Genomic DNA, 24,489 nt, shown 5'->3' on the forward strand with positions numbered 1-24,489 from the left:
GGGTGTTATACGCAACTAATGAATCATCGAACTTTACATCGGAAACTGGGGATGTACTGTATGGTGACTAAAACAATATAATAAAAAATCATAAAAAAAACAAAAACAAAGAGGGGTGTATGGTACAGGGTGTGATGATCGTGGATTTTATTTGTCAACTTGGCCAGATTTGGTGTCCAGTTTTTTTAATCATGTGCCAGCCTAGGTGTTACTGTAAAGTTATTTTATAGAAATGATTAAGGGTTTTAGTCAGCCAACTTTAGGTCAGTCTATAATGTGGTGAGCCTTACTCCATCCATTAAAGGCCTTGACAGGACAGACTGGAGTTTCCCAGAGAAGTCTCAAGACCATAATGGAAACCTGTCTGGGTCTCCAGCCTGCTGGCCTCCTGAGACTTGCCTGTCCCTATAATCCCATAAGCAATTCCTTAAAATAAATGTCAACATCTGTCTCTGTGTCTCTCCATGTTTCTCTCAGTTACCACTTGGGGATTCTCGCTAACACTTGCCCTGAGAAGAAGATGCCATCCCACTCACCTGCCACTCAGTGTCAAACGCACTCTTGTACTGGATTTCATAGAGGAGACGCTTGTAGGGCAGATCAGAGCAGGTCACCGTAATGGCTTCCCGATGCCACTGGAAGTTCAAGTCTTTCGGAGAGCTGGGTTTCACTAAGAAGGAGAGACAACAAAATGATCACCACCTCTACAAAGATAAAGAACTCCAAGGACCTGCATGTGTGTCGTGAAAGGAACTCTTCAATGTTGTGTGAGAAATTTCTGTGTATCTGTTATGGGATGAGTAGTGTCCCCTTAAAGAAAGATATATGTTGAAGTCCTAGCCCCCATATCTCAGAATATTACTGCATTTGGGATCATTACAGGTATAATTATTTAAGAAAAGATGGGTTTTACTGGAGTAGGGTGGATTCTGATCCTATATCATTGGTGTCCTCATAAAAGGAAACACAGACACATAAATGGAGAAGGACATGTGAAGATAGAAGTATAGATGGGGCTGATGCTTCTCCAAGCTAAGGAACGCCAAGAGTTGCTAGCAGCCACCAGAAGCCAAGAGACAGGCACGGAACAGATCACCCCCCAGACCTCCAGAAGGAACCAGCCCTGCCCACACCTTGATTTCAGATGCCTGGGGTCTTCTTAACTGTGGGAGGGCAAATTTGTCTTGTTTTAAGCCACGCATTTGGTAGTAATTCATTGCAGTAGCCACAGCAAACTAAAATGAAGACAGAACATGGAAAATGTCACATGGGACTCCCTTCTAGAAAATGAACACTTTTGTGAGTTAAATGGTGTCCACCAACAAGTATGTTCAAGTCCTAATCTCTCGTACCGTGAATGTGGCTTTATTAGGAAATAAGGTCTTTGTAGATATAATCAAGATAGGATGAGATCATTGTGGATTAGGGTGGCCCTAAATCCAAGAACAAGTGTCCTTAGACAGAAGAGGAGAGACACAGACACAGGGGAGAAGCCACATGAAAATGGATGCAGAGACAGGAGGGACACAGCCACGAGACCAGGGATGCCTCGAACCCCAGAAGCTGGACGAGGCAGGAACGACCCTCCCTGGAGCCTCTGGAGGGAGCACAGCCCTGCCCTGCCTGGATCTCAGCAGCCCTGCCCTGCCTGGATCTCAGCAGCCCTGCCCTGCCTGGATCTCAGCAGCCCTGCCCTGCCTGGATCTCAGGGCTCCTGCCCCGCCTGGATCTCAGACTCTGGTCTCCAGAGCTGGGAGATGATTAATTTATGTTGTTTCAAATCATCTGGTTTGTGCTCATTTTATTTGAACAGTATTTTTTTAACCCTGGATAGACAGCCAACCTTGAACACTCCTAAGAAAAACCAGTGGGGTGGTTTGGAGGGTAAGAGGGTGCTTTTCTCTCTCTCTCTCTGTTGGAGGGTAGAGCGCCATGCCACATCTTTGCCCAGTGTGTGTCAAGATGGATTTTCTAGAAGGCCAGTCTCTTCTAAGTTGGAGTAGGAAAGGAGCACTTGGCAATGAGTTCATTTTTGGTACTTACAGTAAGCGCTGATCCACTGGCACTTAGTGAGAAGGAGATGTGTTCCATTTCCGATGGAAAAGCACAGAATTTCATCCTTTTTTGCCTCCAGGAAGCATCCAGCAGTGTGACTTTGTTGAAGAATATAGTTGGAGCATTGGCTACTGGTCTCATCACTGCTTAATCTGTGGTTCAAAAAGAGAACCACTCAGCCATAGTCTTTGAAAATAACATCTTCACACATCTACTAGCCACTCCTTTGCTCCACATGTCTGCCACGGACTCAGACTGGGGACCCCTTTCACTCGCTTCAAGCACCCTTTCTTACAAGTACAGCAAGAACTGTCCAAACAGAAAAGTACCCCTCTCTCTAAAGGTTAAGCTCCTTGAATGTCCCCTGTAATGGGTTGAATGGTGGCTTTCCAAAAGGCATGTTCATGTATTAATCCCTGGAGTGTGTGAATGGGACCTTATTTGGAAATACAGTCTTGACAGATACGATTAAAAGAAAGATACCCAGATGACAGCATCTTGCGTTACAGTGGGTCCTAAATCCAATGACACTGTCCCTATAAGACACACAATACAAGACACAGACACAGAGGAGAAGCCACGTGAAGATGGAGGCAGAGACAGGAGGGGAGTGGCCACCAGTCCAGGGATGCCGGGAGCCCAGAAGCTGGAAGATGCAGGGGGGAACCATTCCCTGGAGTCTCTGGAGGGAGCACAACCCTGCCCCGCCTGGATCTCAACAGCCCTGCCCCGCCTGGATCTCAGACTTCTGGTGTCCAGACCTGGGGGAGGATGTATTTCTGTTGTTCTAAGCTGCTCAGTATTTGTTGCAGCCACCCCAGAAAACGAATACAAGTACAGTTTGACTTGCAGAATAACCATGCCCCGGATTTGAGGAGGCACTTTAATAAGGATATACCCTCTTGGGTACACTTTCCCATTTGTCTCCTATGCTATCAAACTGCAAAGACTCAATCACACATCACACATCTCCCATTCACAGAATTGAGACTAAATTAATGGGGGAATCCTTTCCTCCCACATTTATACTCATGTCTTTGAGTGTGTAAGACCAAAAAAAAGGTCATCATAGGGAGACACATTTTCGGAAGGCGGCTGCTGGTAAGGTGGCGTGAAAAGTCTCAGAAGGTTAACCTTTGCCATGGCTGCATAACATGTTTCGAGGGAACAGGGCTCTGGTTCAAGGCATCTGTTGAGACGTTGCAAATGGTCCTGGATGAAAAAATACATTCTGGATGTCCTGGTAAGAATCTAGGTGGTTTTGAGCGTGACTCAGTCATCACTTGGTTAGGAGGTTTGGGGATCTGTGGTTGCAGTTGTGGCGAGGGCCCAGGCCTAAACAGAATACACCGTCACACTTGCACGTTCTGAGTCTTCACAGCTTCTCTATCTGGCCCTCCCAACTGCCAGTGTCTCAGAGCCCAGGGCATGGTGTTCCCTTCTTCCGGGCACTTACTTGTAGAGGAAAGTCAAGTTTGTCCCAGGGTATTTGCTTGCATTCCACGTAACCTGCACAACTTCAAAATTAAAGTTGATGATCTGAGGGTGCAATGCTGTCTCTGGGTAAAAAGAGAGAAATAGAGGACCTTTTGAGGCAATGCTGAAAACGGTTGGAAATTTGTCAAAGGACATCAGCACTTCTGTCATAAGAATAATAGAATGCTTGAAAGGGACAGAGGAAATCAAGATGTTCACAAAATAAGCCAGGCATTAATTACATCAGTAAGACCTGGAGGATATATAAAGTTTGCTCAGGACAGAAGCATAAGTCAGCAGCAAGATTACAGCTGCTTTTCTTCTTATGTTTGCAAGAGATAATGACCACTAATTAGTATGACGAGCAGCTATTGAGTGTCGACTGTGTGTCTAATGACATCAGCTTTTGTGGACACACGGGGGGAGCATTAGACACTGTCCCCCATCCACCAAGCTCACTCTCTCACTCAGAACACTACATATGACAACTTGAAAAAAGCTCACAGACAAATGAGTCCTCTGGTCTTTGCTTTTCAAGTGACTGGGGCTTGGGTACTTTTGATTTTCACAGATGTCTGGGTTAGTCACTGTGACAGTAGTTGATGGGTGTATTGTAGGATCGAGCAAGTATGCTGTGATGCTGTGGGTAACAAGAGGCAAGTTTTCCAACCGTCAAGAAGGGAGTAACAATTTTGGGAATATGGAAGGCTAGAATGAACCCAGTGGTGTTGGGTTAGAAGTGTAGGTATCAGGATAGGTAGATAGATGATTGACAGATGATAGATGATAGATAGATAGATAGATAGATAGATAGATAGATAGATAGATAGATAATAGACATAGATGGATAGGTAGATAGGTAGGTAGGTAGATAGATAGATGATGGATGGATGGATGGATGGATGGATGGATGGATGGATCACTGGACATATTTCTAGCACCCAGCAGGCTGTGGGTGAAAGGAAGGTGAACAGATACATGTCCACAAATGCTGAGAAGGAGAGTCTGGAAGTCCCCAGGCCAGGAACTCATACTCCACATTCAGTGCTGGGTTCAGCCCCCCAGCCCATTAAGCAGGAGGCAAATACAGGTCCTGGCCTTAGCTCTGTTTGCTCAGCCCTCCTGTGGGGTCTCTGGGCTGGATGGTTTGGCCTGCTGAACATTCGTGGGGTCACATCCCACTTCATGGTCTGGAATTAACCACGCTCTCTCATCATGGCCTCTCAGTAATCCAAATCCAATCTTGTATTGCCCTTACATATTTCTCAAGACCTCCAACCAATATTTTCATGCAATTGGCCGATGACTATCAACACTGTGAAAATGAACAAAGGCCACCCAAATGAAAACAAGCAGAAGACATTTACCCAAAGCGTTCTGTACCCGGGAGTTGAGGACCATCACTTGCATTTGGCTGAGACTCAAAGGCAGACAGAGGAGTGAGAGAGCTCCATAGTGGGATGGGGGAATGAGGGGGTGGGAGGAGGCTCAGATTTGTCCTGATGGGGGCTGTTGGCACAGGGGGAGCTGCGGGTGGTTCACTGGCAGCAGGGTGTCCGGCAGGATTGGTTAGATGAAAAAACCATAATTGGTTTTTTGTGGTTGGTTCAGAGTTGGAAGCTGGGATGAAAATTAGGGAAGTCGTCAGGTATTAACTGGAGGGGCAGGTTTCCTGGTCAGGTTGCCACACGTTGTGAATCAGAGTTCTGTTTTCCTAGATTTTTTGGCCATTGTCCATGTGCATATTTTGTCCCTCAGTTTCCTGCATTTTGGCAATCTGACTGCCATTCGTTGAGACCCCAATGAGTCCTCTCTGTGCTGTTCTCAGCTATGTTTAGTCTCATCTTCTTTTTCCAATCTGGTTGATGCCCCCATGTCACCCACCATGCCCAGCCCTGTGCTCAACACATAGAAAAACATTCAGGAAAGGTGTGAGGTGTGCTCAATTGGCAGCAAATAAAGAAGTGGAACTCTTTGTGAATAATCCCATTATGGGACTCTGGTGGGGCGCCTGGGTGGCTCAGTTGGTTGAGCATCAAGCTCTTGGTTTCAGCTCAGGTTGTGATCTCGGGGCTATGAGATCGAGTCCCACATCAGCCTCTGTGCTCAACGTGGAGTCTGCTTCTTCCAATCCCTCTGCTCCTCTCCTCTCTCTCTCTCTCTCAAATAAATAAATATAATCTTAAAAAAAAATTATGGGACTGAGGATCTGTCCCAACTTCTGAAAATAAAAGGTAGATTGAAGGATATAAATGTTCTTTGAGTTTTTAAGGAAGACTTTCTAATGCCCAAGGTGTACGGAATATTTCTGTTCTGTGCTGACCATTGTTCCTGACGGAACTGATCACAAAATAGATGATCTCAACCTCGATCCACTGGTTCCAGAAATAGAGAAAAGAGATGCGGGAAGGACGTCCTAGCTTCTGGAAATCCCTGACCTTCAGAAGAGGAACTCTTTGGTGAGTACCTTCCAGACTCTGAAAGGGAGGGAAGGGTACAGCTCAGTCAGATCTTTGGACCTCCGTCTGTGGAAAGTGTCTAATGGATAAAGCCAGACACCCCAGGACACCAACAGGAAAGGAGAAATGTTCTTGTGGTTCTCTACCTCCCCCACATGTTGAGTCAGCTGCAGGGAAAAGAGGCACCTTGGTCAGACTTGAAAAGGGGAGAGAAAAGGAAGTCACTGTGTTTCTGTTGCTTCTTTGCTAACTGCCCAGAATGGATTTGGACATTCCTCTCGAGTCTAGGTGATGGACCTGATTGGGGTTCTCGCCACTGGGGTGTGGGCAAGACTTCTCTGAGACGAAGGAAAACGTGGAAGGTGTCCTGCTGATCCTACAAAATGTTTTCATGTAGCACAGTATTTCTCTTGAAGCGAATTCTTCAGTCCGGCATGAAAGGAGGGCCAAGATCAGCAAGCCATTCATAAAGACTTGGGCGCGGTTTGCAAAATAGAAAGGGAACTTTTGCTAGCACATTCGGTGCTCACCCCTGCCCTGCCCTGTACCTTGTAAGGACAAATCGAAATTTAAAAACAAAACATTTGGGGATCTGGGTGGCTCAGTTGGTTGAGTGTCTGTCTTCTGCTAAGGTCATGATCTCAAGGTCCTAGGATGGAGCCCATAGTTGGGCTCCCAGCTCATCAGGGAGCCTGCTTCTCCCTCTGCCCCTCTTCCCCCATTCGTGCTCTCACTCTTTCTCTCCCTCTCTCTCTCTCAAATAAATCAGTAAAAAATCTTTTAAAAAATAAAAGACTTACTTCTTCCTATTAAAAATAAAAAGGGTGCCTGGCTGGCTCAGTCTATGGCATGGGACTCTTGACCTTGGGGTGGTGAGTCTGACTGCACACCTGGTCTTGAGATTACTAAAAAAATAAATAAAAAACCTTTTAAAAAAATAAAATAAGCATTGCCTGTGTGGAGCAGTTGGTTAAGCGTCTGACTCTTGGTTTCGGCTAGGGCGTGATCTCAGGGTCATGAGATCGAGCCCCACGTCAACTCCACACTGAGCACAGAGTCCACTTGAGATTCTCTCTGCCTCCCCCTCTGCCCCTCCAGGTCATGCTTTCTCTTTCTAAAATAAATAAATCTTTAAGAAAATAAATAAAATCATAAAATAAAATAAAATAAAATAAAATAAAATAAAATAAAATAAATAAAAGGAAGAGATGTTTCCCCTCCCTTTCTTGGAGAATTTACTTGAGAAAACTTCTAAGATCGCTCTCCATCTCTTTGGCATGCATGCAAATCCTTTTAAAAGTTAATAAGCTTTTTTCCCCAGATTTATAACCCAGGAATATCTTTCTCCTGACCGAAGCCAACTCTCTGAAATGCAAATACCAAGGAATGTGATGTTCCAGGTCCCAACCTCTGTGTGAGGGTAAGTCTGGCTCCAAGTTATAAAACGACGTCTTGTCGTAAAGATAGGAGCTTATTTTTCCATTGGATAAAACCAATCAGCTGACACCGACCGTCACTCCAATTACCCAGTGAAATTAGGGAGAACTCTGTGCGACAAACGGCGCTGAGGGCTCTCCCGCTGGAGGACTGGTTATTGTGAATCCCCAGAATATGCCTGCCATGGGTGGTGTCCACGAGCTCTAAAAATAGGGTTTCTGTGTTTGCAGATCTCTTGTCTTTGTAGATCTCTTTAGTGCACTATGCGTGATGAGTATTGCATTCTGGTTAAATGCTGATTTAATAATACAGTGGTTTTTCTCGCTCTTCCACCTTTGTGGATGAGGCTTCTGGGTTAGCAAGCGATTTTATTTCTTGCTAAATTTCCCCAACAGGGTCAGGCACACCCGCATCTCTCCAGGAACAGGCCACGCTCCTGGGCCACGGGTCTATCTGTTATTAGTAATCCTGGTGGCACCGTTTCCCCTAAGCAAAGCCATCTCACTCTTGGGATCTCAGGGTCCCCATCTTTGCATGTCAACTCTTTAACCAAAAGGAACACGGGGACACGAGAACTGCTCTTCCCCACAGTTATTGCTCAGAAAGCATGTGCTGATTTTATGAGATAGGATGAATTTATTTGGTCATGTCGAGAGGCAAAGGCATAAAACTGCAAATTGTACCAGAGAACCCATAATGCAGGCAGCCCTAGTAATAGAAGTTGTCTGTATGGAGAGAGAAGGAGACAGAGAAAGATCCTTGGGACACTGATTACCAGACTTCATCAATAGTTCACTTGTATTCAAAATCCCCACTTTTGTGAAGAGCCCCACAGGCACTACATGGTGGGACCAGGGGATGGGGAGGGCATGGGAGTCAGTGTTTCATGGGGACAGAGTTTCAGTTGGGGAAGATGAGAAAGTTCTAGAAACAGGTGGTAGGGATGGTTGCCCAACCCTGTGAAGGTACTTAATGTCACTGACCTACACACTTAAGAAAGATTAAGATGGAACATTCTATAGATAGTTTATCATGTTTTTTAAAAAACAATAAGCAACTTAATTTTACAAAAAAATTGTATCTACCATCACTTTTAAAAAAGAATAAGCAACTTAATTTTGAAAAAAAAATTGTATCTGACCACGTAATTTTACCCTATTTCTTAAAGTCATTGCTCATGGTCTAGACTTGGAACCCTCAGATCACGACCTGAGCCGTCACCGAGAGCGGAATGCTCAACGGGGTGAGCCACCCAGGCGCCCCTGGTCCACATTCTAAAAAGCCGTGTCTTTGGACAGACACACTGTGGTCCATCCACAGGACGGCGTGTCATTCAGCCACGAGAAGAAATAAAGAACCCACTTGTCCTAGAACGCGGCTCAAGTATGAGAACACGCGGCTGAGCGGCGGACGCCGCAGACAAACGGCCACGTACTGGGATGACCCCATGGATATGAAACGTGCAGAAGAGGGAAATTCACAGACACAGAAAGCAGGTTAGCGGTTGTCAGGGGCTGGGGACGGAATCGGGAGGGGGGAGGGAAGGACTCGCGGGGATCGAGTTTGCTGTGGGGATGATGGAAATGTTCTGAAATTCGATGCATAGATCTACGAATCTAGTAAAAAGCATTGAATGCCTTAAATGGATGAATTATATCCCAATAGAGCTGCTTACAAAAAAAACACAAAAAACAACAACAAAAAAATGTCCTGTTTCACCTTCTTGCCCTGCCCTGGCTGGTGTGGACTTCTGTCCCTTGACAGAGATCTTTTCCGCCAACACTGATAAGCAGGGTCCCCCCCTCCCGCCACAAAGGTCTTGCAATGGGAACTTGCTGTCACCAACAGCTCCCCAATGTCAAGGACCCAGCAGTTGTTTCCTAAAGATGCCTTTGATTCCGTAACCCTCCCAGACCTGCACGAAATCTGGAGCCCAGCACATCTGCACACCGGGGGTCTTCTCCCTGCAGCTGTGTGATTTAAGTACCAACAATTTCCTTCCCAGGAGCAGGACCCAAGTCTCCGCTAACTACACACGGAGACAGACAGAAAAGATGATTTATGACCCACACGAATTTGCTACTCGGATTTTGGCTGTCACCAGGGGACCATGAACCCAAAAAGTGTTGGGTATTTCTGGGGTTAGTACGCAAGGTCCGATCAAAGCAGCGGGTTGCGTGGGGCATGGGGCGGCGGGAAACCACGGAATGCCCAAGCTAGACAGCGTCATGTAAAATCCTCGTTCACTTCCCATTTCTTTGGGGGTTGCACGCCTCGAGGTCACAAACATGGAGACAAGAATAAAGGCGACAGGGACCCACGGCATGAGTCAGGTGAGAGGATCTGAATCATTCATGTCTGTCCTAAATGCCAGGGCACCGAGCTCGAGAAGGGGCGAAGTAAGATCCCCAAAGACAGGCAGGTGCTTGACAGGACGGGAAGCCCCATGCCCGTGCCTCCCAGGGGACTTGTCTGCTCAAAGGAAGTTGGCCTAAAATACACCATCGCCGAGCCCTGCCCCATGCCGACAGGGTCCCCGGGTAGCAGAGTGACGTCCAGTGAAGCTGTACAATAATTCTGGAAAGGTGAGCATTACTAATTGTGTCCTTTAGACTCTCTCTCTCTCCCTCTTTCCTTCTCTCTTTACTATGCAGCTGACATGTTAATCACCTCAAATGCAAAGACAGTGACACGGGGCGGGGGGTGTCACCCTCCTGGCCCATCCCCACCTGGACCCGTCTGGAATCCAGCTCATGCCTGTCAGTCACATCCTTCCCGGCCACCCAACCCCACTCAGGCTCCCCTTCTTCCTCTGGTTCTCCACTCCGGCTGGGACCCGGGTTCCCACATCTGCATTACACAGGCACGCCTCCCTGCTTAGAGATCTTTCCCACCCATGATGGGGACGCTGCTGATAACTGGCTGTCCGCACATCCACAAAGACCCTATTTCCAAATAAGGTCCCGTGGGGAGGTTGCAGGGGGTCGGACTTGAAGATCGAAGGGGTCCGGGCTGAACCCACAACAGGAGGGTGCACGACATGTAGGATATAGGGATGGCAATCGCAAGCATCTATGCTCCTGAAATACCCCATGCCTGGTGTGCAAATAGGTAGACGTGTGTTCACAGCGGTCCTGGATGTGTCTGGGCCTCTTTGTGTTTGTGGAGGACTTGGACTCAGGACTCCCTCTGAGGCTCGTGCAGACTCAGCAACATGGCAGGCAGGGATGAAAGCCGGGGTCCTCCCACCTCCTTGGAGCAGAGGCAGCCTGATGCCGGGTCTGTGTCCCTCCCGTCTCGGAAGGAGGCAGGTGCACAGGGAAACCTTCTGCAGCCGCCCAGCCCCCCAGACCACGGACCTGGAGATGTGCCCCACAGGAATGCATTCAGGGGCACCAGAAAGGTCAGATAACCTTCCCCTTGCACGCCCCTCCTTGCCTCCCACTCTAACCCAGCGTCTGCTGAGTGTGGGGGGAGCATCAGCCAATTAATGGCAGACACCACCATTGAAAGAAAAAGCAAGCAAACCACAGACACGGTTCACAAGCTAAACAAGGCCTGGTGTTTTCTAAGAAGTTACTAGAAAGCTCTACGTTGGCTCCTTGAATTTAGACACATAGAAAAAATAAAATAAAACCAAACAAGTACTAGAAAGGTTTCGAGTGTGTTGGGCACCTCTGTGTGTGCTTGGTCCGTCCATGCACCTGCTCACAGGTCAGAACCCAGAACTGGTCTACACCGTGCTTTTCTGCATATATCTCCAAGTCTGGGGTGTCAGGGAGGAAGACAGGGATGTCAGGAAATTACCAGGGTCCCCGGGAGGTACAACGCAGGTGCAATCCATCATGGGTCCACCTGGATGGCTGGCACGTGGACGCTGTGATCTCAGCCTGTGACAAGGGACCGATGGGTGTGGCACGGAGTTTGGGAATCAATCAGGTTACAGCCAGTGTGGCCCCCACCTGGGGAGACCCCTGCATGCACTCCCCCGGACTCCTGGGGGTGTCTGCTGGAACCCCGATGTGCCATCATGAGACTCTAGCAAATGGGGTGGGGGTCTAGGGAGCCTTGCAATCCCCGTAGGCAAGAAGCCAGCTCAGAAACACAAGGCTGAATGTGCAGTGACGCGAGGGGACACTTCACGGACAGGAAGTCCCTGAGCCGCCATCCCCGGCTCCCCTCCGAACCACCCTCGCGCTGGGAAATCCAATCAGACCTCCTCGTGGGGTGCGAGACCTGCCCCACCATCCCGGCTGCAGCTGAATCTCTACCATGTTCCCATCTGCCTTTTCTCGCGGGGCCCGTGTTAGCAAAGTATATCCCAGGACCATGCAGCCTGGCAGTCATGTTCCAGAAAGAAAAAAACCCGGGAACAGGCTCCGAGAACACACAGCAGGGTGGGAGCTTGGGCTCATTTCCAGGAAGCACCACCATGGGCTTCAAGGATGACCCCACAGATGGACGGCTCTGAAGCCCACGGCTGGGGCGGAAGGAGGGGACCGATGCCCTCACCTTTCCGGGAGGGGACACGAGCTCGTCATGGACAGATCTGTAGTCACTTAAACAAAACGCCTTTGAGCTCTTGCACGGGACAAACAAGAGTGAAACCACCCAGGATCTCAACGCAGCAGACGCTGGGCTCCTGTGTTGACTCATTTATTTTCCGTGCATTTGAACCGAATGCATTCAGACTCGAACCATCACGAGCCCTGTGCGAACAGGCGAGCTCAGGTTTGCAGAGACTTGGAAATCTGAGCTAACTCTTTGTTACTGTTATGAAAGAGCAAACGAAAAAATATTACAGTTGCAAAAGAGAACCAGAGAAACACAGAAACGTAAGAAGGAAGGAAGGAAGAAGGAAGGAAAGAAGGAAAGAAGGAAAGAAGGAAGGAAGGAAGGTAGGAAGATTGAAATAAAGCACATTTTACCTACACAAGTGGGCACATCTACTAACACCTCTTACCCGGTGCCGAGTCCTCGGAAACGATCACGTCGGCCAGCAGGAAGAGGGCTGCAGACGCCCAGGGCAGACACGCCGTCCACATGGTGGCACAGACACACGACAGGGTGAGCAGAAGGGCCGTGCCGTCATGGCTCATGTACAGAGCTTACCCTGGTTTTAAAGAGTGGAACAGAAACAAGGAAATGACAACGGGAAACAGAGTCAATCTTTACTTAAAACGATGACTCTTGTTTAAAAGAGGAAAAAAAAAAAACCAACCATGACAAAAAAGCAAGTTCACTTTTGCTTTCACACTGATGATGAGGAGCTCGGCTGGAAGATGTTCTGGCTGGTCAGGAACTCCGTGGGCAGAACGAGGTCCTGCAGCCACGGCGTGGACGGTCCGCGTGGTGGGTCATCCAGAGGTGAGGACACTGGACACCCCCTCCCATCTGACTCCAGCCAAGTGGGGGTGAGCCTGGCGTCCATAAGGTGCACATTGGGGGACTTTCAGAACTCAAATGAAGAATCATCATTGGCGGGACGTTAATGGGGAGGCTGGTTCATGCATCTTGCTCGACAGCACAAGGCTGGAGCTGACCACCTGTGGCCAATCTCTGTCTGCCGCTTCTGCCTTCTAATGCACTCCCAGGAGTGGGTGCCCAGGGCTCTCGCAATAAAAAAAAAAAAATCAGGGGCGCCTGGGTGGCTCAGTCTTTGGGCATCTGCCTTCGGCTCAGGGCGTGATCCCAGCGTTCTGGGATCGAGCCCCACGTCAGGCTCCTCTGCTATGAGCCTGCCTTCCTCTCCCACGCCCCCTGCTTGTGTTCCCTCTCTCGCTGGCTGTCTCTCTCTCTCTCTGTCAAATAAATAAATAAAATCTTTAAAAAAAAAAATCAGAGAGGAGTGCATGGCTGGCTCAGTCCGGGAAGCATGAGACTCTTGGTCTCAGGGTCATGAGTTCAAGCCCCACCTTGGGGGGGTACAGATTACTTTAAAATTTTTTTCTTACTTTTTTTAATTTAAATTTAAAAATTTTCAAATTAAAAAAAAATTTTAATAATACTAACTGTGCTTGCTGTAGGCCATAGGTACAAAGTACTTTCACAAACACTCACAGAATCTGTGAGCCAAAGGACATACGCAAAAAAAAAAAAAAAAAAAAAAAAAAAAAAAAAAAAAACCACAAAACACAGGAATAATTTCATTTTGGAGTGAAAACTCTGTTTCTGGGGAGCTTAGCATAAGCTGAGTGGCTTCCAATCACTTACTAAGTATAGGCTGACTCAGGTCTTCCTGGCCCCTGACCAGCAATCCTTACACCCTGAACATCCTGAAGGCCAGAAGCCCAAACGGGTCTCCCTGGGCAAACATCGTGGTGATGGCAGGCTGGCATTCCTGCTGGGAGTTCTAGTGGGGAATCGGATTTCTTGCCCTCCCAGCTGCTAGAAGCTGCGTACATTCCTTGGCTCCTAGACCCACATCCCTCCAACCTCTGCATCCAACGTCACAGCTCCTTCTCTGACACTGACCCTTCTACCGCCCTCATATAAATGAGGGCCCTGTGCCCACCCAGATAATCCAGATGGATCTTCCCTATCTCCAGATTCTTCATCACATCTGCAAAAGCACTTTTGACTTGTAAGGTAGCATATTCATAGATTCCCGGGGTTTGGATGTGGACATCTTTGGGGGACATTGTTCTGTTTACAACACGGGGATTAGGATGTGGATACCCTGGTGTGATAGCTGATAGATAGATAGATAGATAGATAGATAGATAGATAGATAGATTGATGTTAGATAGATGCTAGATGGTGGATGGAGGGATGGATAGCTAGCTAGCTAGAGGCTGGCTGGATAGATAGAGAGATGATATATGGTTGATTGATAGGTAGGTAGATAGATAGATAGATAGATAGATAGATAGATAGATAGATAGATAGATAAGAAGGATAAACAAATGGATGGATGGATGGATGGATGAATGGATGAATAGGTGGGTGGATGGATGAGTGAATGAATGGAAGAATGGATGGATAGATGGATGGGTGGATGGATGGATGGATAGGTAGATACATAGACAGATAGATGATAGATAGATAGATAGATGAGTAGATGGATAGATAGATGATAGATGGATAGCTAGCTAGCTAGCTAGATAATCTGCAATGTAAGGTGTTGGGTAGCATCCCTGGTCTACACCCACCAGATGCTAATAGCACCCCCACCATGTCACGACACCCAAATGTCTCCAGACAAGTGTCCCCTTGGAAGGCGAGTGTCATCCCCTTAACTCCCCTTCATCCACCCAACCTCCCCCTTGGCCTAGGGAAGCTGATCGTTCTAGCTCTTTTCCAAGGGGGTCTTGCCCTCTGGAAACTTCATTTCAGCATGTTTACAGACAAAAGGGATAAAAATAGGCAGACGCCTCAAAAAGAAATGGTGGGACAGGTCAGTTTGAGAAGATGGCCAAGAGTCACTCTGGCTCTTCTGTGACTTAGGAAGGGTGATTTGGTGAGATCAGAACTTTATGGAAAGAGAAACATGTGTAGTTCCCAAAAATGGATTATCACAGCTAATAGGATCTATGACATGAAAAAGAGTGTTTGTCCTTTGGAGGCACCAAGGAAACACGAGGAGAAATATGGAATATGTGATGTTCTCCAGAACTTCCTCATAAACCGTGAGACAGTCCCTGCCATATCTTACTGTGACACACTGAAAATCACAACTCCAAGAAGGCTGATGGGTGGAAAAAGCGTTATCAACAGAGTCAGGCCGTCTTGATGAACTGCCACTGAAATCTCTGACATTCTGCAGCCCTGCCCTTTCACTTGGGAAGAAAATAAGGGAATTGAGGAGGAAATGGGCAGCAAGCATTGTACTCTTTTTTGGACATGGAAGCACATTCCCTATGACTTGCGAAGGCTCTCATCGTCTCTCTCGCGGAGATGACTCATAACCACGGCTTCTATCACCTGCGCTCCTCAGCTCCGCTCAAAACCGCAAACCGATATTGTGTTGTTCGTATTTCACAAAGCCAGACATGTGCGATGAGTCAGCAACCAAGGAAAAACACACAACGGATGGAGTTGTAAGCCACTGGTTTGAATGTAGCTAAAAATGTCACTGTGTCTCTATGAAGAATGCTTCTCTTCTTTCTTTCATGTATTTGTTTTTACTCATCCTGCCTGGAGGTGTTATTTTGCTCGTCTATTTTGGTTATCTACAGGGAACAAATCATGCTAAAACGTAGTAGCCTGAATGAACACCAAGGTGTTGTTATGCCTCCTGATTCTGAGGGTTGACTGCTCTCCTTAGTGTTGGCCGGAGCTCTAGGCAACTGCAAGACTTGACAGGATAGAATGTTCTAGATGACCCTTCATACCCCTGGCAGCTGAGCTGACTATCAGCCAAGAGCTTGAATGGGACTTTCACCAACTCGAAGACTTGATAGGATGGGATGTTCTGGATGACACACCTGTCACTTGCACCATCTTCCATTGGCCAAAGCAGGCGAGGGGCCAGCCCACATTCCAGAGGAGAGAAACAGGACTCCCCCTCTCTTCGAGAGTTGCTGTAAAGAATTCACACTCATTTTGATCGTTCTATGATGGTGATCTGTTTTTAATAAGCTTTAGTGTCATTTCCAAAAGAGACACTTAATTCTTACATCGACTCGAGATAAGAAGTGTTCACGGCAATGACAATTTGCTCTAGAAATGGTTAAGCCTCCACTAGCTTTTCATGTCAAACTCCTTCTGTATTTAACAGTGTCAGAATGTACACAGTGAGATGATCTCTTATCTTGACTCTGGCTGGCTTTATTTCGAAATCTGCCCAACACGCTAGATGTAATCATGAAAAGGCCTAGGAGAAGCTGAAAGTCGTGAGCAACGCGGTTAGCTATCGGATTCATCTCTGAGCAAAACCCTGTCCAAGTTTACTTAACATTACATAAGAGCAGCATTTCCCCCACCCCAGCAGAGGGGACTTCAGTAGGAGGGAAACATATAGGACAGCAGGGTTTTTATACTACAGGACGATGTGAAAAGCCCTTTCATTATTGCTTTTGTTTTGGAAGGGATTGGAAGATGGGCAAGGGCCCAGAACCTTCTAGAGTGGAGGGGGAGTTGGCTTCAGCGAGTACATGCATGTACGTGGGGCTGCACATGTCTTTTTTTTTTTTTTTTTTTTTTAAGATTTTATTTATTTATTCGACAGAGATAGAGACAGCCAGTGAGAGAAGGAACACAAGCAGGGGGAGTGGGAGAGGAAGAAGCAGGCTCATAGGGGAGGAGCCTGATGTGGGGCTCGATCCCATAACGCCGGGATCACGCCCTGAGCTGAAGGCAGACGCTTAACCGCTGTGCCACCCAGGCGCCCCTGCACATGTCTTGACCTGGGAGAAAGGAGCCCTGTCCACGTGTGCTTTTGTTACAGTTATGTCTGTTCCCTTCTCTTCTGTGAGGACTGGCCAGCAAAGACCATCAGCACAGAGCATGGACCTGCCTACAATGCTGACATCACAAGGCAAATAAAATGAGACTCCTTAACTGCATGGCTTTTTCTGGGCCACATAATTATAATACCGTGCCTCCGCTGAATAACATTCCCTAAATAAACAGCAGAGTCCTCTCAATGAGAGTTGAACAAGAGCCATTGCTCTTGTCCTCCATTCCAGTATCCAGCCTTCCCCTGCTCCACCCAACTCACCCCCAACTCCACCCTGCCTTGCTTCTCACAGAAGTTACCAGGACAGGGTCGGGTTGCCGACCAATACCCTGGGCAATTGTGGGAGAACTAAGAAAGGGAGACCGTTCCTAGATGAAGGAAATTCAGTTGGACTAAAGAAAACTTTTTCATTTGTGATGTGATGAAGTCTCAAAAACAAAACCACAAGTTAGACGCCAGATAAGTAGAGGCCTAAATAAACAAAGGATGTGATGATGTTTAACATGGTAGGGCTCTGTCAGTCTGGGTCTACACCTCCCAGAAACATGGTGTCCACCCTGCATCCAACACACAGAAAACGCACGACCCTAAAAATTGATAGAGGGAATAAACGGATGCATGAGTGAGTATAGGGGTGGATGAATGAATGGGTGGATGAGTAGACAGACGAACGGGTGGGTGAAAGGATGAGTGGATGGATGGTTGGATGGATGGATGGATGGATGATGGATGGATGGATGGATGGATGATGGATGGATGGATGGATGATGGATAAGTGAATGAATAAATAAATTGATGGATGCATGTTTGGGTGAGTGGGTGAAATCATGAAAGAATCATCCACTCCTGGTTTTGGAAGATGCCTGAAAGATGTTGAAATGGGTTGACTTTCCCCCTCAAAAGAGATGTTGCAGTCCTAACCCCAAATACCTATGACTATGACCTTAATTGGAAGTAGGGTCTTTTCAGGTAATTGAGTTAGATGAGACAATTTGAGTGGGTTCTAATCCAATATGACTTACTGATAACGCTTTTTCCACCCATCAGCCTCCTTGGAGTTGTGATTTTCAGTGTGTGTCACAGTAAGATATGGCGGGGACTGTCTCATTGCTTATGAGGAAGTTCTGGAACTCGGAATGGGAACTTGGAAATGCAGACAGACATGCAGAGAAGGAAGACCATGAGAAGACAGAGGGAGAAGACAGCCATCTGCAAGCTAAGGAACAACCGAGGATCCCAGGCCTAGAAGGGAGCACAGGGAAGGGATTTGCCCTCACAGCCCTCAGAAAGAACTCACACTGGCAACACTTTGATGTTGGGCTTCTGGCCTCAAGAACTGTGACGCAAGGACACCTGAGTGTCTCGGTCGATTCAGCGTCTGCCTTTAGCTCAGGTCATGATCCAAGAGTCCTAGTATGGAGTCCTACATCAGTCTCCTTGCTCAGAGGGAGCCTGGTTCTCCCTCTGCCTGCCACTCCCCCTGTTTGTGCTCTCTTTCTCTTTCTCTCTCTCTGACAAATAATGAATAAAATCTTAAAAAAAAAAAAAAGAGCTGTGATGCAGTAAATTTCTGTTCTTGTGAGCCACCCATGCACAGACCTTGTTATGGCATCCCCGGGAAACTCACACGGCATCATCCTAAGACTTCAACAGGCCGACAAGCTTGTTATGGGCAGAACAGCTCATCCCATTTCCGAATGGCCACAATGGACAGAAAATGCACTTGCCTCCCCCCTGTTCTCAGAAGACTGGAGATGGAAATACAATGCTGTTTTCCAAGTTAAATGAGCCTCATTCTTTCATGAGCTCCCAGATCCACCAGCAGCCTGGTCTCCCTGTTATCAATGTGCCCTCAGATTCAAGATGGTGGCCCGCCTTCTCTAGACTTCATTCATACGGCTGAACAGTCATACAACAAAAGGAGTCATCAGGGCCAGACTTGGTATCAAGAGTACTTGACAATGCTTGCTTGGTCCATGCTCTTCCCAGGGCACCAAATACTCCTGCGTTGATAGAACCATGCCAAAGATGGGGCAGGGCCAGGGTCTAACATCCCAGGCATTGCCGACCCCACACTCCATCTTTGTAGAGCCTTTTGTGTATCTCCAAAGGAATGGGTTGTTTCTGGTGGGACAAAGGATGAATGAGACAGTCTGAGGGGCCCCCGGTCTGGGTTCTTGGATAGAGACCCCCAATTTGTCAAGTATGGAGTTCTCTCCAAAACGGTAACTTTATCATACAAAAGTATGAAACTCTAACACCTGGTACCGTGTGGATGAACCTTGAAAACATGCTCAGGGATAGAAGCCATATGCAAAACGCCCCATCGTGTATGACCCCGTTGATGGGCAACGCCCAGACAGGAAAATCCATAGAGACAGGGGGTGGATAAATGGATGGAAGTCGGGAACCAGTGGGTGTACCAGTGGGAAGTAGACAGGGAGTGACAGCTGATGGGGAAAGGGTCTCTTCTTGGGAGGATGAACATGTTTAGGGAGAGGTCGTGGTTGTACTAAAGTCCACTGGATCATATGCCTTAAAATGGCGGATGTTTGGGGGCACCTGGCTGACTCAGTCCATAGAGCACATGACTCTTGATCTCAGGGTCATGAGTTCAAGCCCCATGTTGGGTGTGGAAATTATTTTTTTATGATAAAAAATATTATTAAAATAAAATAAAAATCTTAAAATAAATTTAAAAAAATAATAAATAAAGTAAAATGGCACCTTTTTTTTGCAATGAGAATTTCATGTCCATCATTTTTTAAAAAAAGGTAATGTACTCAAGTATCACATGCCTACAGAAAAGTGCCCATATCCTAAGGGAACAGCTTGATGGACCTTTGCAGATGGAGAATGCCAAGGTGGGCAGAACCCAGGTCAAGAACCACGCTCTGGCCAGCACCCCAGTGCCCAGCCTACTTCCCTATTTCATCCCAACACCCAATTGGTTGGGCGCTGACCCCACGATCTTTTTCAAAAGGTCAAGTCCCAGACAAACCTGTGAAACCCCTCAACAGACGTAGTTCAGAATCCTAATAAGGAAATGCTTAGGTCGATGTTGTTCCTTGTTTCCTAGTCACACACGCTCGTGGTCTCCAGATAGAATCTATTCCCTATGGTGTAACTGACAGGAGAAACTCCTACGGGTGATATGTAGACACTGTGATCGCAAGTCCAGAAGATTCATGAGGACAAGAGGAAGGCGTGGGGAGGGACCCTGCAGAAGTGGCTTTTCACAAAGATTATTTTTAGGGTGGTTTTAGGTTTATGGCAAAATAGAGTGGAAAGTACAGGGAGTTTACATACATTCATACACATATTTCCCCCATTGTTAAGAGCTTACATTAGTGTGCTACATTTGTCATAGTGGATAAGCTTATTGATATATTATCATTATATATTAACATTGATATATTGTCATTGATATATTATCATTGATACGTTAACTTTTATCAATGAACTTTTAATGTGTTGTGATTAATACATTGACACATTATTATTAACTAAGTAATAATACTCTATATGAGGATTCTCTCTTGGCAGTGCCCACTCTATGGGTTTCGACAAATGTGCAGGGATATGGAACCATCATTATAGTATCATATAGGATGCCTTCACTGCCCTCAAAGCCCTCGGTGTGCTTCACCCATTCATCCCTCCCTGCACCGAACCCCTGGTGACCACTGATCTTTTTACTGTCTCCCTAGTTTTGCCTTTTCCAGAATGTCCTAGAATTGGAATCACAACAGGATGGAGCCTTTTCAGGTTGGGTTCTTTCCCTTAGTGATGTGTATTTAAGGTTCCTCTGTGTCTTTTCAAGGCTTGAAAGCTCATTTCTCTTTAGTGCAGAATAATATTCCATTGTCTGGATGGACCACAGTTTGTTGGACCACCATCCATCCACCTGCTGAAGGATGCCTTGGTTGCTTCCAAGTTTTGGCAATTATAAACAAAGCTGCTATAAACACCTGTAGATGGAAGATAGATGGATGGATAGATAGATAGATAGATAGATAGATAGATAGATAGATAGATATGATGGATGGGTGGATGGATGGATGGATGGATGGATGGATATAATGAATGGATAGATAGATTATAGATAGATGATAGATAGATGATAGATATAGATAGATAGATAGATAGATAGATAGATAGATAGATAGATAATGGATGGATAGATAGATATGATGGATGGATGAACAGATGAGTAGATAGATGGGTACATAGGCAGATAGATGATGGATAGATAGATAGATAGATAGATAGATAGATAGATAGATAGACTCTCATGCTAGACCAGGACTTCTCAGTCTCAGCACGGCCAACATCTGGGGCTGGATGACTCTCTAATGTGGGGTGTCCTGTGCACTGCAGGGTGCTAAGCAGCGTCCCTGGTCTCCACCCATCACACAGCAATAATCCCCCACAGTTGTGACAACCAAAAATTTTCCCAGACATTGCCAAGTGTCCCCTCATGTGAGGGGCAGATGCTGGCCTACCTGGGCGCAGGGTGGGGCAGACAGAGTGGGGTCAGGGGCCAGTGGTCACAAGAGCATATTGATCATAGGTATGGTTGACATCTACAACCAGTGAAGTTTAGGTGGATGACCCTCCTGGTGGTGGGTGGGCCTCATCCAATCAGGTGAAGGTCTCGATTGCAAAAATGGACGTTTCCAGATACAGAAATTAATGGTGCCTCAAGGCTGCAAAACAGAAATCCTGTCCGAGTTTCCAGCCTGCCAGGTTACCATAGAGACTTTAGACTTGCTGGACCCACAACTGCGTGAACCAATTCCTTAAAATATATATGTGTGTGTATGCATCAATACACACATGCATTTATATATAAATGTATATTAATGTATATGTATGTATATACACACAGTTGATTCTCTGAACTCCTGCTTTCCTCTTGGTGTCTGAGTGACACGGATCAAACCACTTTGTCTGTATCTGCCTCAGTTTCCTCTCATGTCACAGCAGAGGTGACAGTGGTGCTGACATCCCAGGACTGTTAGTACTTAGCTCCAAGCACATGGAGGTGTTTTATTGAGCCCTCGCTGTTGTTTTCCTTGTCCTTCCTCCTTCTAGAGAACTTCAGAGGCCATGGCGGCTCAAGCCATCTTGGGTGGAGCTTCCAGACAATACATAAAATCCCCATCTCCTTAAATCGGAGATGCTCATTTGTGAATGAATTTTCAACCATGGGATTTACCACGGAAACGTTCTGAAGGATGACAAGAGACACCGATGGCTTCTTTCCTTGGGGGCGTTTTCGGTGGTTCATGTCTACTCATTGGGGAATGAATACCATCCAGCACGCAGAAGCTATTGGTTCAACAAACCCAATGATGTCACAAAATCCAAGGATGCTCACCCACGCCGGGGTGACAAGCAGTTTGGGGAAAGTACTGACCGGCTAAGGGCAACGTGCCCTCATGCCCTTGTGGGGTGGAGAGGTTGATGCCCCAAATTAGCCAGCTGAAGGGGTTGTCCAGCCTGATCCACTCATGCAGGAGAAACGGTCCCATCAGCAAAATTCATGGAGGACGCGGTGGGCACGACCCATGCAATGTCACCTGGGTCAGGATCTGCACAGCCCTCTGAATATGTGGACAGGAGTGAGTTGACCTCCAATAAGCTTTAAAATAGCCCATTGATGGGGCACCTGGGTGGCTCAGTCTTTGGGCATCTGCCTTCGGCTCAGGGCGTGATCCCGGCATTATGGGATCGAGCCCCACATCACGCTCCTCCGCCATGAACCTGCTTCTTCCTCTCCCACTCCCCCTGCTTGTGTTCCCTCTCTCACTGGCTGTCTCTGTCAAATAAATAAATAAAATCTTAAAAAATAAATAAATAAATAAAATAAAATAGCCCATTGAGTCAAAGGCATGTTCTCTTTCACGAGAAGATCCAGTAATTGCACGTCTAGGTGTAGACCTCCCCAAAATTGAAACTGGGGACTCCAAGAGATATTTGCTGCGTGTGTTCACGGCAGCACTACCCACAAAACAGCATAAATGTTCATCCACGGATTCATGGATACACAGAACGTGGTCCATGCACACAGTGGACTATGATGCAGCCTTGAAGAAGAAGACGTTCTGCACCTGCTAGGACATGGATGGACCTTGAGGACATGGCGCTCAATGACATAAGCCAGACACAGGAGGACACATCCTGTGTGATTCCATGTATATGGGGTCCCTAGAGGAGTCCCAGCCATAGAGACAGAGAGTAGATGGTGGGACCAGGGGCTGGGGCTGGGGAGTCAGTGTTCCATGGGGATAGAGCTTCAGTTTGGGAAGATGGAAAGTTCTGGAGATGGATGGTGGGTACCTCACACAGCCCTGTGAATGTGCTTATTGCCACTGAGCTGTGCACTTAAAAATGGTGAAAATTGTAAATTTTATGTTGTATATTTGATCACAACTAAAGAAGAATGAATTTTAACATCCATTTTCTTCTCCCGAAATGGGAAGAGGGTTTTCTTTCAGGCAGAACCAAACGTTGGACGGACATCCATAACCAATGGGAAGACCCCCTACACCTTCTCAAAGTCGCTCCCAAGCAGACAGGTGCATTCGCCAAGAAGCGTAGTCATTGTAGCCTCTTGGGATGGCCCTGGCAGTGACTTCACAGGGTCCTACTTTTAGTGAAATTGGCCAAACTAAGACATTCCACCCCATTTCACCATGATGTGTTTTCACTGCCACGTGACCTCTGCCCAAATTCTCCCCGTGTGTTTGGTGTGGCCAAGGACCCTTTGGGATGAGCTTTCAGGGGAGCTGGGCTGGGGACATGTTGGGTGGGGTCTTTGTAGGATGTGTCATGGCCACATCTAGCTCAGCGTTCACTGGTCACGTGGACGGTGTGAGTGTCTTGGAGGGATGTCCCCACTAGTCCCAGTCCTGAGTCTGGTGCACAATGGGAAGGCCACAGAACAGGGGTGACATGCCACGGTGAATGTGTCTTGGGGCACAGGTGCCGGAAGCATGCGTGTAGATGGAGAGAACACAACCAGAGGCCAGTCTATGGGAAGGAATAACGGGGCTGCACCAGGCAGCAAATCCCCCAAAGCCTGAAACTGCTTTCCTGGACGCTGGGCTATTTTGTGACATCTGTCGGTTCTCCGAATTTCCCATTCTTGCTAACCACCCCCCCCCCGCATCCCAAGTAGATATTTGCTTTTGTATTTTTTCCCCAAGAAAACTCGCCCCAGCCACCACCACCAGCCCACCCCCGTCCGCCCCAGGGCTGGGTTATTAGAACCAGCTTCTTCACCCAGAGAACAACACTGGAGCTTAATTTATGGGCTAGGAAAAGGACTTTGTGAAGTTTTTGCTCTCCTGGCTTGGAATTCCTGGACTGCCATGCTTTCTCGTCCCAAGCTCGGCTTCCCTGGACTTGGTCCCGAGCGTGTTTGCAAGCCTCGGGCCGCGGCAAGCCTCTTGCAGTGTCCTCCAAGCCGCCAGCCCAGGTGCACTCAGGCGTGGAGCAGAGCCCGGAATCACGAAGCTCCGAAGCTCCTGTTATTTGGAGAGATTAACTAGCTAGGAAGGTTGCAAACATTACCCGAGGGCGAAGTTATTCCCAGATTCCTTCAATCCGATGTCTTCTGCAGGATTCCTCTTGCCTCAGGGCCGTGCACTTGAC

The 24,489-nt window shown here is 47.2% G+C and overlaps 1 protein-coding gene across 4 annotated transcripts in view; it reads right to left on the reverse strand.

The window, feature by feature from the left end:
• Positions 1–13,063, reverse strand: part of CRLF2 (cytokine receptor like factor 2) — a 22,376-nt gene extending 9,313 nt beyond the window's left edge. The window contains exons 1-5 of one of the 4 annotated variants that reach the window (XM_034649792.1): positions 12,649–13,063; positions 12,391–12,540; positions 3,512–3,614; positions 2,044–2,207; positions 537–670 (exon numbers count right to left, since the gene is read on the reverse strand). In XM_034649792.1, coding sequence (XP_034505683.1) covers positions 537–670; positions 2,044–2,207; positions 3,512–3,614; positions 12,391–12,526 — 537 coding nt within the window. In that variant the 5' untranslated portion in view covers positions 12,527–12,540; positions 12,649–13,063. Of the gene's footprint in view, positions 1–536; positions 671–2,043; positions 2,208–3,511; positions 3,615–12,390; positions 12,623–12,648 lie in introns of those variants that run through there. The other 3 variants (XM_002920819.4, XM_034649794.1, XM_034649793.1) reach the window with 3 other exon arrangements.
• Between the last annotated feature and the right edge of the window lie 11,426 nt (positions 13,064–24,489).

The sequence above is a fragment of the Ailuropoda melanoleuca genome, chromosome X (genome assembly GCF_002007445.2).
Source record: "Ailuropoda melanoleuca isolate Jingjing chromosome X, ASM200744v2, whole genome shotgun sequence".
NCBI lineage: Eukaryota > Metazoa > Chordata > Mammalia > Carnivora > Ursidae > Ailuropoda > Ailuropoda melanoleuca.